The sequence below is a fragment of the Acanthisitta chloris genome, unplaced genomic scaffold, assembly GCF_000695815.1.
Source record: "Acanthisitta chloris isolate BGI_N310 unplaced genomic scaffold, ASM69581v1 scaffold1905, whole genome shotgun sequence".
In the NCBI taxonomy this organism is placed as follows: Eukaryota; Metazoa; Chordata; class Aves; order Passeriformes; family Acanthisittidae; genus Acanthisitta; species Acanthisitta chloris.
Genome location: NW_008674079.1, coordinates 48470 through 61313, shown reverse-complemented (window position 1 = coordinate 61313; position 12844 = coordinate 48470). Strand labels below are relative to the sequence as shown.

Genomic DNA, 12844 nt, shown 5'->3' with positions numbered 1-12844 from the left:
CTGCTGTCTGCCACTTGTGTCATTATGAATACTGAAGTTACAAGAAGCTAATGATGATCATCTTACATTTCCTGCTAACTGAAGCGCATGCATATGCCTGAGTGAAAATAAAATCCTCTGCAGTGATAATGAATTATGCAGTTAGCGTTTCAATTATGAAGACTTCTCTTGTAAAGAAGTTCTTGAAATTCTGAAAAGTACATGTGATGATTTTTCACTCAAAAATCGTAGGGAGGAGGCAGATTACTTTTTGTTGCACCATTATATACTTTGCAGGCACACATGCATAAACAGAGTGCTACTTGTTCTCTATCATCACATTCATTAGAAACAACACTTTTCTATACTCACTATGAGAACAGTTTCCCCCCATCAAATCTGCCAGTCTGGTTTCATATTTGATATCTGAGGAGGTGCAATCCCAAACCATCAACAATATCTAGACAACTCATCATTTGTGTCTCAGCACTAGGCCACCTCTCTTAACACTAAAAGTGTGCCCCAAAGCCCACATGGAAATACTGAGGAGACCCCTCTGCCACACTAATTTCTCATGACTAAACCTTCTGGGCTTCATGAGGCAGAGGTAGGTCTGTCTGAACTCCAAACTGAAGTATTTACAGAAAAAAAATCTATTAAATTGATTTAGTTTCCAAATGTTGTTACCTTGTAAGAAATTTCAAAATTTTCACCACCCCAAATCTGAAGCCCTGGATCATAGAGACCCAGCTCAAAGAAGAAATCGCGTTCAATGGCAAACAATCCACCAGCCATTGCAGGGGACCTGAAAGAGGAAGACAGTGTAACTTCTTCTGCCAAAAGGATACAATAGCATTCAGAGGATGCATTGGTTAAGGAAACAAATTACAGTGAACGTATAATAAAGATCAGATAAATGGCAATACACTGAAAAAAATCATAAAGCTTTGTCATCAGCTTTCAGCAATGTTCTGAAGTGACATCTATATACTTTTCAGAACGGTCACAGTTTTTATTATGTTGTGGGGTTTCTTCTATAATTAATTAATTAAGTAATTTGATGACACAAAATTTTGGTTTGAATTATCCATTCAGCCAGACAGCATGCTTCTATTAAAATAAAATTCAAAAAAAAGGTAAGAATCAGTGTGACAAGATATTTCTCTCTTGAAAATTGTTCAAGTTTTTGAGATAACATGTGAGACTGCAAAGCAGACTTAGGTTTATGTTCTGAAGAGCTGCCACATTGAAACATACTGTCTATTAAACAAGCAACAGTTTTTCCAGCTGTGTGGTATCTTTCTAATCTTCTCCCCGTAGCTCTTTTTCTACTAGTGCCATAAGAGACACTTTACATTACGGCCAGTGAAATTTTTAAGAGGGCCTGGATTAAGCAGTACAAGGTTTCCATTTTAGCTTAGTCTTCTTTTTTCCCTTTTAATGGCTTTGTAAATCCCTTTCCATATGCCAAGATTCAATTAGCAAGTTTTCATGTGTCAAAAAGATGCTGTGGTTTGGATTGGAACATGTGCTGGTTTTGGCTGGGGTAGAGTTGTCTGCGCAGTGGCTAGTATGGGGCTGTATTTTGGATTTGTGCAGAACACAGTGATGATAATAGAGATGTTTTTGTTACTGCTGAGCAGAGCTTACACAGAGCCAAGGTCTTTTCTGCTTTCCATATTGCCACACTGGCAAAGAAGTTGTGGGTGCATGGGAGACTGGGAGGAGACACAGCCAGGAGAGCTGACCCCAAACGACTGAAGTGATATTCCATACCATGTAACATCATGCTTAGCATATAAAGCTGGGGTGAAGAAGGGGGAATGTTTGGAGTGATGGCATTTGTCTTCCCAAGTAACTGTTAACGTGTGATGGGGCCCTGCTCTCCTGGAGATGGCTAAACACCTGCCCGCCCATGGGAAACAGGGAATTAATTTCTTGGTTTGCTTTGCTTGTGTGCACAGCTTCTGCTCTCCTTATTAAACTATCTCAACCCCTGAGTTTTCTGGCTTTAACCCTTTTGATTCTCTCCCTGATCCTGCTGGTGGAGGAGTGAGTGAGTGGCCGTGTGGGAATTAATGGCTAGCTGGGGTTAAAGCATGACAGAGTATTTTTGCAGAAGGGCTCTAACCAAAATTCTTTGGTACCTTGCTCACACTGAAATAGACAGTAGGATATGTTAAGTCATTTCCAGTGCACATAGCAAGCATTTTTCACCTGAGGATCAATAAATATATAAAAACCCTAATGGATACAATCTAGAGTCCTTACTAGTTGACAATTAAAAAAACCAAACTATTTGTAAGGAAAAAGTGAATTCTTTCTGACTTCAGATGATCTGCAGCACTGAAAGGAGGATCCAAGAGTCCAGATCACCCTGATGAGCCAAGTAAAACGCAAGTGAAATACTCCTGCATCAGCAAATTATCTAGATGGGTCATTTCTAACATTATTCAGTCTCTTCATTCTATTAGATTTCTAACTTAGTAGTGTTCCTTTAACAGCAGTGACAATGTACATAAATGTCTACAGCACAGCTGCTTAAAAAAATAGTAACTCGTAGGGTTAGCACAGCAGATGCAGAGCAACAGGAACAGAGCCACTGGCTCTATCAGCTGAGTCAAGTATAATAGTTATCAGTTTAGCTGCTGTCCAGATCAGCTAATCAGATGCCGAGTTACTCCTAAATGTCCCTTTCTACTTGCTGCCTACTGTTCTTTCCTCTAACACTGATTTTACATCCCAGGGTTCAAAGGGAAGGAAGCCAGCTGGCACAGCAGGGAGAAGGATGTTGCATAGCCCAGCCCCATGGCTTTCCTGCACTTTGGACTTGGCAACTGTCCTGGGGCAATTCTCATGTTACAAAAAGTTTATCTCTGTGCTCTAAACTGTTTGCTTTCTTTTTAAACCTGGCTATGGTTTCAGCAAGACTTTTACTTGGGTCCTACTTGCCTTGGTATTGCTGCAAGAAAATGCACACAGCCTGGACATAAACAGATGCAGGGCATATCTCTTTTTAAAAGAAGCACTGTAACTCTTAAAGTATTATTAAAAATAATCTTTTAAACCATTCTGAGAACATGTGTTCTGTGTTTCTGGGAACAGTTTAAACGATTTTAAGACCTGTTTGGATGATAAACACAGAACACAACAGCGATGTTTGAAATAGTTTATCCTCCTCTAAGCGAATATTAAAGTTCCAATGTGGACAGCCTCATCAGAAAATGGTATTATTGATACTGTATACAAAACAGATCAAAGCTTTATAACTTGCTTGCATGTGTTGCCATTTTAGCAAAGAATGATCATGGGTGAGGATAGGGAATTACCAATATTGGTTCTTAAAATGTTTAAATCACATATACAAGCAACAGAAGACATTAGATTCTGAAGACGTGAAGATTGCTTTCAAGTGTAGTAACACAATTAGTTAAGTGTGAAGGGGAAAGTAATAAAAACCAGCAGAACCACAGTCTCCCAGACTTGAAAAGCCATCCAGAAACCCTAGTTTCTAAGCTAGGGTTTCTAGCCAGTTTTTGTTTGCTGGGAAAAAAACATACCCCACTGCAAAGCATAAGAAAAAGGCAGTACTTCTGTGAAAGCTATTGGAGTTTTCCCACAATATAAAGGTGATGTTTTTATCTTTCTTTTTGCTTTTTTTTAATGTCATGTGTATAAACTTTAAATTCTCAAACATACTGAGCCCTTAGAAAAAATCTAGCCAAGATTCTTAAACGGTATGCTTCTTTGTCAGATGTGATCTATTGTAAAGCAAGTGGGAGAAATACGACAAAAGGGATTTTTTGATACACATGCATAATCCAGCAGCTGTATGCATGCATCAGGCCATGACAGCAAGCTTCAGATTTTATGCATTACCGTCTATTATAAATACTTAGAGCATGCTCATTATTTCAAATCAAATGGTTAAACAAGCACTGTTGTTTCCAACACTACTTTTAAAAAAAATAACATAGCTAAATAAAGTTTTCCCTGGCAACAAAGTTATACTGCATTTTATTTTGCCAACCAAAACCCAGTCATTCTAATGTGCACCCTGTTAACCACACGAGCAGCAACACAAGGTAGCAAAGGTATTTTGAGCATATGGCAGGTTGTAGAAAACAGGTCTGACTAAATGAAGCAGCTGGTGCGCTTGGAAATATGAAGGTTTTCAGGATAAAAGTACATGCAAGTTTTAGTGGATCAATACTGACTCCAGGGAAAAAAAAGAAATGGGTAAGTGATTTAGTGATTACCGATACGGTTCAGTTTTTGTCTTTCTGCTTTCCTTCTCTCGCTTGGTCAAGGGAACCCTCTTCCAAAGCATACTCCAATCCCACGCTCCTCTAGCATACCCATCTTCGTCACCACCCCCTTGCGGCACAATCTTATAAGTGTTGCCATCTATGACATCTATAAGCGGCACAGTGCATGTGGTTCTGCAGGGTGGCAGATGGTGGCAGGGAAGATGTGGTTATGTGCAAGGACCCGCGTGGCACACGTGCATCGACCGTAGTTCATGGGAAAAGAGGGGTGGAGGGAAAAACGAAAGGGTTTAGACAATTATTCATTATGATTCACAGTATGTAAGCATCTCTCTTTACCGATAAGGCTCAGTTTTATGTTTTCGTTTGGACTTTTCCTTGTGGCTTAAAGGAATTCGTTTCCATAGCAAACTCCAGTCCCAGGCCCCTCTGGCAAAACCATCTTCATCCCCACCTTGTTGTGGCTCAATGGAATAATCATTCCCATCTATGTAATCTATTAGAGGTACAGTACATGTAGTTCTGAAACATTTATAGAAGGGAAAGAAAGAGCAAAATACAATTTCAGAAGAGTAATCTCTAATCTGAAATTTACACCATTAATTAAACTTATAAAGCAGTGTATACAAAAAGTCACTTTTAAACATATTATTAAAAAATAAAGGCTCATTAGAAGAAAAAATATTGTCCTTTATGTTGTTTTAAGAGGTTCTGAAAGCAGAAAAGTCAGGTCTGAGATGTTAATATACCAATTTGTTTATCAGTATTTTTTTTCTTTATGCATACTTCTTGACATCGGTCTTCTAATAAAGCACTGCTGGAGGCAACAGAGGAGGCCTCAGACAGCTAGGGTTCTCACAGTATTATTTCCCATAATTTTTATTCATGTCAGATCTTAGCTATCAAAAATTACGATAAACCCTTAGCTTTTACTACGGTTAACATGGATTCTCATTATTCTGTCCCATTCAACTGCCCTGAAAATCCAACCTCTCAGGCTAAAAAAAATAATTACTAGTGCTCTCTTAGCAGCAGCCTTCAGTAGAATTCTTCCTGTTTTATTTGCAATATGCTCCTCTTTGTGATATATTACATACAATATCCAACATGGAAAAGACATTATCTTTTCATTCTCCCCACATTTTCCAGATGAGTTTCCCAGTAACCAAACTTGGAGCACTTCCTTATTTTTTCTACCCTATTTTTCTCCTATGATATAGAAAAGCAGGGGGAAAAACGTTAACAGTGTGCTTGTCTTTGAGGCAGAGACAGCAGCATGTTGCACCCATGATATCAGGGCTTGGAAGAAGGCTGCCAAAGACTGCCCTCCAGCACCATGTGTCTCAGCATCCCTGGTCCTCCCACAACCTCTATTTTTGTGGGCAGTGCTGGCAGATGCCTCTAAAGCTGCCTCTTCTCATCACCCTTTCTTGTGTAAAAGCATAACACACCCTCACTGGAAGCACACAAGCATGTCCATTTTCTCTCTAGTATCCTGGCCCAAATGTAGGCTTGAAACTGAGTTATAGCCTTTAAAACACAGGAAAAACCAATTCCTCAAGAGAATTCTGGTAGTACGACAGGTTAACAAATAGTTTTTAGGGTTAAGCAGCTGTTTCATGGGATCAAAGAGTCACAACAAGCTCATGGTTTGCCAAACACACATATTCCTGACCATGCAAGCTAGGAGTACAGTAGCACACAGCAACAACAGCATTTCAACAGCTGGAGGAAAACCCTCTGGGATCTCTGTCCTCCGTCACCTCTCGCAGCTCCCCCCGTCACAGCACAGGCACTTCCACCGCAGACTCCTAGGAAGCGCCCGGACTTGGGGCAGAGACAGGCTCAAGCCCTGGCCTTGTTTTGCTGCAATGTTCCAAGGCACTTCAGGGGAAACAAGTAAGACCAAACAAGGCCAAAGATGAGAAAGTTGTAACAGTCTTGAGACGACAGAGGCTTTAAATCCCTATTAAAACAAAACACTCAGTGCTACTTTTCATCTACCAAACTCTGCATTTTCATTTAGTTATTTTATTTAATGAGGCTCCTTATTCAGCCAGAATAGAACATTTTTATAACAGTGCCTCAGATCATTGTAAAAGACAAGAGTTGTCTTACATGTAATCTACCCTAAGCAAAATATTTGCTAAGCCTATTAAAATAAACTACCTGGAGATTAATTTGCCTGACTATTTTCCTTCTGCATTACATATCTTTTATGCTGTGTGATAATAATAAAATCATCATACAGAAAATAATGATATAGCTCAATATAGATATAAAACATATTGACTACAGTTTGAAAAGTAAAGACTGTTACTGTGGCTTTTCTTCCTAATAAGTCAGACACTGGAAATAATGGGAGCACATTACCTGTCCTTAGATATGGGAGCTATAAGTGGCGCATACCAGTTAATTCCCACCTCACAGTGGGCATCAAGGTAAACCAAAACCTTTGAAGAAAAAAAAAAAAAAGTAAATTTATATTTCTGTATACAAGAGCACAATGATTTAATTAAGCTTATTTACACTGAGATACATTCATATTATAAACAAGAAAAAGAAGATTAAATTAGTAAAATTAATCTCTTCTTAAAACAGCATCAAGAATATAATACTACATTTCCACATGTCTGCTGGAACCACTACAACTTCTCCCCACAATATAGACGAAAAGAAAACCCCAAATAAATCCCAGACCTGTGTATGAACTGGCTCCTACCTGGCCAAGTCTAGCCTTCTGGGCTCCAATGCTTCTAGCTTGGATCAAACCTTCTCTCCTCTCATTTCGAAATACCTTTACAAGGCCATTCCATTGCTTAATATACTCATCCAGCCTCTCTTGTAAGTGTGCTATCAAACAATAGAGAAAAACAATAAACAGTTTTGCACTCTTAATACAACTGGAAAATATCTACAGACATTTATGAGAACCTTTAATTCAACTGTTCACAAACACTAAACCTGAGGAGATCAAGACCTCTGACCTCATCACAGAGGTTTGTCTCTGGCATATCTGAAGAAAAAGCAGGTGAAGTGGTTGGCCACATCACAGGGAGCAGAGTGGACAATTCCCAGTCATTTCAATATATCACAATGGCTTTCAGGTTTCCATCTGTATTGCAAGCAGGCAGAGAAGTTTCTACACTTCAGCACATGAGTGTTTCCTCATCACATAATGTCACATGTACAGTTGAAGGCATCACTTTTCAGTTAAATACTTCTCTTAACTCACTTTCTGCTGCACAAAATTTTCTGGCAGTCTATTCAGTCTAGAAACCTGAGGCAGAAACACAAGAGTGCTCAAATATTATTGCCCTCCCTCATCTAGACTTCTTGGGCTGGTCTCAAGACCTTCTAATGAAATTAGTAAGAATAATTGGAAGGACAGAAGTGCATCATACTGATGAGACAGCAAACCTTTAGCCAAAGGGACTTTTGTCAGTAAAAGGACAAGTAACTGTATAAGAAACAAGATGAGCTATGCTTAAATGGTTACAGGTTTCTATTTGAACATTGGTCTTTGCCAGACTACTCTGGAAGCCACAGTCCTACCATAGAGTTTGAAAAAAAAAAAGAAAAGTATCCTAGCGTTGCATAATGTTTTTGCACAGATGATTCTGTTGAGAAAACTCACAAAGATAGAAGGGCCAGCAATCAGGCACTTGCTGGTTGAGGCTATGCTGATGTAGCTACTGGTGGTCGTTCAAAATCTAATTTTGTACTGAAAGGCTCAAAAGAATTGCCCTCAGCTTTAGTTTTTCTCAGTTGGGAACCAAAATAAGCCACCTAAGCTACAAGTGAGGCATCCATGCACTGGTCTGCATCAGCTCCAAGGGACTGACAGATGACATGCCCGTGATGATCTAACAGGAGAGGGGACATGCAGAGGTAGAAGGATGTCCCTTTCAGCTGGAACACCTATCAGGCTACTCCAGCAGCAACATTTTCTGCACCCTGAATGAAAATGAAGTCTGGAGACTTCTGCAACTCACGTTTCAGTATGTTTTATATTCTTGTAAACAGTATTAAAAAAGTCTAGTTCAAACAAAAGCTGCATATAATAGAAATGGAAAGGATGTTTTTTGAAAGTGCAGTTTCCAAACTTGAATATTTAGCAACTCTACCAAAAACCAATCTTCTGAAATCACTATCTTTTAATACTCTTATTATCCTTCCCCTCCACCTTTATAAAAGAATAAATTTTCTCAGCTAAGTTTTATGTATCCTCTTCTCCTGTCCCACATTTACAATTTCTTTTGTACATCCTTGTGCATCAGGAAAACTTCTAGGATACACAAATGTCAAACTAGAGAAAGGATAACTTTATCACATAAGCTGTGTAGAACATGCTATGTAATAAATAGAGAATATATGATATGATGGCTGTGCTATAAATTTGTATAGGATAAAATCAACAGAGTTTTGAGGTTGTACTGAAGCAGTACTAAGAGAATCTTTATACCATACCATTATTTATGCTGCAAATTCCAAGTATGTGTTACAGAAGGACTGTCAGGAATGTTTTAAAGATTTAAAACCCAAAGTTATTTCCAGATCTCCTGCCTATGAAGCCAAATGTTTTAGTTATCAAATGTTCAACTGTGTAAGGCTCACAGGGAGCTGTAAAAACCTGTCATATTGATTGTGTAAAGCTTTTCTACAGTACAGGCTCAGGACTTTGCAGTCCATTATCTTAAACCATACCAGGGTTAGCAGCAAGTGCTATGTCCCGCAGGAAAACTGAATTTTTCCTCCTTCCTGTACTACAAAGCCTGCATGACAGCAGTGTATAAAATCCTGATACTTTTACAGTTAGAAATATTGTTTGGCCAGTGTTAAATTTTGTTCACATAGAATGTGTATTTATGATATCTGTCAACTGCCTTACAGCATTCTGCTTTTTGTTCAAAAATGTGTATTTTACCTTTCAAAATATTGTAACCACCAATCTGGCCTTCCCCTGTTTGAGTTCCTCTCTCGTGTCTCAGTGCATGATTAACGCATGAATCAGGGTCTTTTAAAAACAGTTTCTCTAAAGGATCTTAGGCATTGCAGAATACAAGGGTAGAAGAGGAGGAAAGCAGTTTTTTTTTTCCCCTTGACTCATGAACTTCAGGTTTGAGAACCAGAAAAATGGTATCAGAAATCCTCCCTAAATCAGCTGCCTCTGACTCCCCTGTAGTGTAATACTTCTACTGATGTAGGTCTCGCCTCTAACACAAGCACTGACTGATGCTTCAGTCTCCCCATGGAAAGCACCATTAAACAGGGTAATAAAATACTGTTACCTGTCTACACTCATTACTTCCCTTTAGGTTATCTCATGGGATGCTGCATGAGTGGGAAACAGAGAGAGTGATAAAGAAAATATTACAAAAGGTAGACAAAGCCTTTAAATGCTATAGGAACACAGGTATTTCCCTTGCAGTCACTCTTAACAGGTGCATGGGCTACAAAAACAAGCTGCTCCAGCTGAGATACTGACCTCTGTGCTTGAGAAAGCAACCAAGTTGGTACCCAAATACAAGCGGTTGAAGTCCTACACATCCAACTGTAATTGGAGGGAGCTTCAGAAAATACAATTTTATGATTTCTCCTTGCCCTTTCAGAAGAGCTGTTTCCTTCACACAGCTAGCACTCACAGAAAAATAAACTGTTTCTATTAAGAAATACAAGTAAAACTGGGAAAAAACCCCACCCCATGTGCAACATCATGGCCTCACACTATGCTAGCAACTGCCACTTCTCAGACTCTAAAATGAATTAATTCAGGTCTCCATTGAAAATGGAGATAGCGTCATTCAACTAGCTTGGCATCATCTTCTTGTTACTGTTCCCTTTGTGCTCTCACAAAGGAAAAAAACACCAGAGTAGAATTCAGCACATATCTCTGCACAGTTCTCCACAGTCAAATCCCACTGTTTGCAGAAGAGATTAAGAAAGAGAGTGTCATTCAGCAAAAAGACTGCTCCCAACTGACTTTATACAAAGAATTATAATGAAAAGAACATTTTCCAAGCATTGCAACTGTTCCTCCCTGTAAGGCATAACATATATAAGCTTCTATGCAGCTATAACTCTCTTCTGATGAAAGAGGATTTCTCATAAGGAAGGACAGGCTCTTTATGAGCCGGCCTTTAGATGTGTTTGCAACCACTGTGCTCCATTTTCATTTCCTATCGCTGGAAAAAGCAGCAGTTAAGAAATAAGGACAGTCACATTGCATGGGAGCAAACATCTACCCAGTCCAGCATGTGTGTTACTCAACACTGGGCTCCAGGAGCATCAGGTGGTCTTTGCAGGGTGGAAAAGCAGATATGAAGTGTGTAGCCTGAAAGTACGTGGGGAAGGTGAAAATCCTGTGTCTGTGCTGTCAGCACTGCTTTTCTTCTGGCTGAAAATGCAAAAATCTACCAGCACCTCTGCCATGATTGAGTTTTGCAGCTTTCCTAATAAACTGGAAATCTCTTCAGGTGGCTTGGCACAGTTTGCAACCCATACTAGTTCATGCTTCTCTCTGGGGAGAAAGAAGAGGAACAAGATTCTACTCCCTTGTCCATTTTTCCTCTAGAACACAATTTGAATTATTGAGATTAAGTCAATTATATTTACCAGGTAATAGCCTAAAGCAGTCTGAAGAATTATTATAGTGAAATAGTGCAGTTGCATGCAGCAAGGTGTTAAGAGCAATTCCAGTCTGTGCTTGCCTTCCAGTCACTCACACCTGAGAAAACTGCACCTTGAGCTTTCTTTATTGAATTTTCTGATTCAAGAAGGTTATTTGGGAAGTGTGGGAAATATAGAGGCAAGGGTTTGCTGGATGTTAGGTCCAGGCTAGCTGTATCTGCTAACCATTTATGTATGAGCAGAAAGCAAAAAACGTTCTGCATTTCCAAATAAAAATATCTTGGAAAATTCTGCTTTTATTTAACAAATGTCACATATTGAAAAACCAGCACGAGTTGTTATGCCAGACAAACTCATTCCATAAATGACGTATCCATAACACAGAGTTAGCTACAACTCATGTGAAACCCAAGTACTGAGTCCTGTCATTAGTAAAATATCTGGTAATTTTTTTAGACACAATCAGTATCATAGTCATTTCATACAGCTAACGCAGTCCTTGAACAGCTCTGAAGGAAAGCTGTGATCCCAGCTGAAAAGTGAAAACACAGCATATGTCTGCTGACTGAATTATTAAAATTACACCCCTTCAGAGAGAAGATATTTTTGTTTTATAGAACGTGTAAAAATCTAAGCCAAATTCTCAACAGCTGTTAAAGGATACAGGATACTATAATTTAGCATTCAGTATCTTTATTAGATTAAGCTAAATGTAGCCAAGTTTATAATACAGGTAACTTTTCACCTCTTGTTAAAACAAACACAAGATTATACCCACCTATCTACAGGTATGATGCAAAAACTAACACACAATAACTATTTTTAATAGTGACTTATACTCAAAAAATGTAACCCAAACTATGTGATGAGTTCACTTTTAAAATTTATTGTGAGTACACCCGCAGAAAACAACTCCCATGAGGCTAGAACTGAGAGAAGTCCAGATCACTTAATAAAAAGGAGAGTTTCAGAACAGTCATCAGCTTTCTGTGCCACTACACTATTCAGCTATCATAAAAACAAAGAGGAGGGTAAAGGAAACGTATCCTGTGCTGCTCACCAAACTTGCCTGTGCTTCTAAAAGCTGCAACCATCATTGTCTGGAAAAGACTGTCACACCATGCAGTCAAAATAATGTTCTTATTTGTGTGTCTACTCTCTCCACTGCAATTTCTATTCAACAATTATGCTGCAATAAAATCCTACAGAATGTGCAGGTTTGATGCACTATTTCTAAATCTGTTTAAAGTTTAAAACCAGTCAGACTTCCTCCATATCAATTAACTTATATCTCTAGGATACCATTTTCAGTTCTTCTCTGTATTTAGCCTTGAGTGGCATTAATGCAGAAGACATCACCATTAAAGAAGAAAAATTTATAAGCATCACATGAAGAGCATACATCCTGACTATAAACTAAGACCATAATGTAAATTACAAAGGAAGAACAAAATCTCTGGACTTACGTGGCTATGCAAGTCTCAAAGAAAGGCAGAAACTAAAACACAATTCTTAAAAGCTCCTTCCCTCGATAAGAAACAATAAACAGCTTAATGTTGTGTTTAATTAGAAAGGATATCTGAAACTAAAATGATATTGAAAATGAATGAGAATCATTTGATAGTCTTAGATACATTTTTATTATAGGTTTTTTTTTTTTTTTTAAAAGGCATCTGGATTCCTGTATGGAATAAAGAATGCAATTATTCCTACCAGGCTCAACTCAAACTCCTTTGATACTCTCCAAACTACTTGTTTTCGCAAGAGTTAAGAGAGGTACTAGCTATCCCAGCTTTCTACTATATGCTACTCAATAACTGTGGTAAGGAACTTGCTACAAATTCTGTATTTCAAAGAGCTGAACACAGATAAAGGATTTCCACTTCTACAAAAGCAGTTCATTGGAAGAGCTTTCCCTTCACTGAAAACTCACAGGACTGTGAAGAAGCAACCTACTTCTCTTCCAG

At 38.6% G+C, this 12844-nt stretch overlaps 1 protein-coding gene across 1 annotated transcript in view; it reads right to left on the bottom strand.

The window, feature by feature from the left end:
• GALNT7 (polypeptide N-acetylgalactosaminyltransferase 7) overlaps positions 1 to 12844 on the bottom strand; it is a gene marked incomplete at its 5' end in the record, with an annotated part of 40588 nt that overhangs the window by 12038 nt on the left and 15706 nt on the right. The window contains 4 exons of the mRNA XM_009075172.1: positions 667 to 784; positions 4239 to 4421; positions 6621 to 6700; positions 6970 to 7100. Coding sequence (XP_009073420.1) covers positions 667 to 784; positions 4239 to 4421; positions 6621 to 6700; positions 6970 to 7100 — 512 coding nt within the window. The remainder of the gene's footprint in view (positions 1 to 666; positions 785 to 4238; positions 4422 to 6620; positions 6701 to 6969; positions 7101 to 12844) is intronic.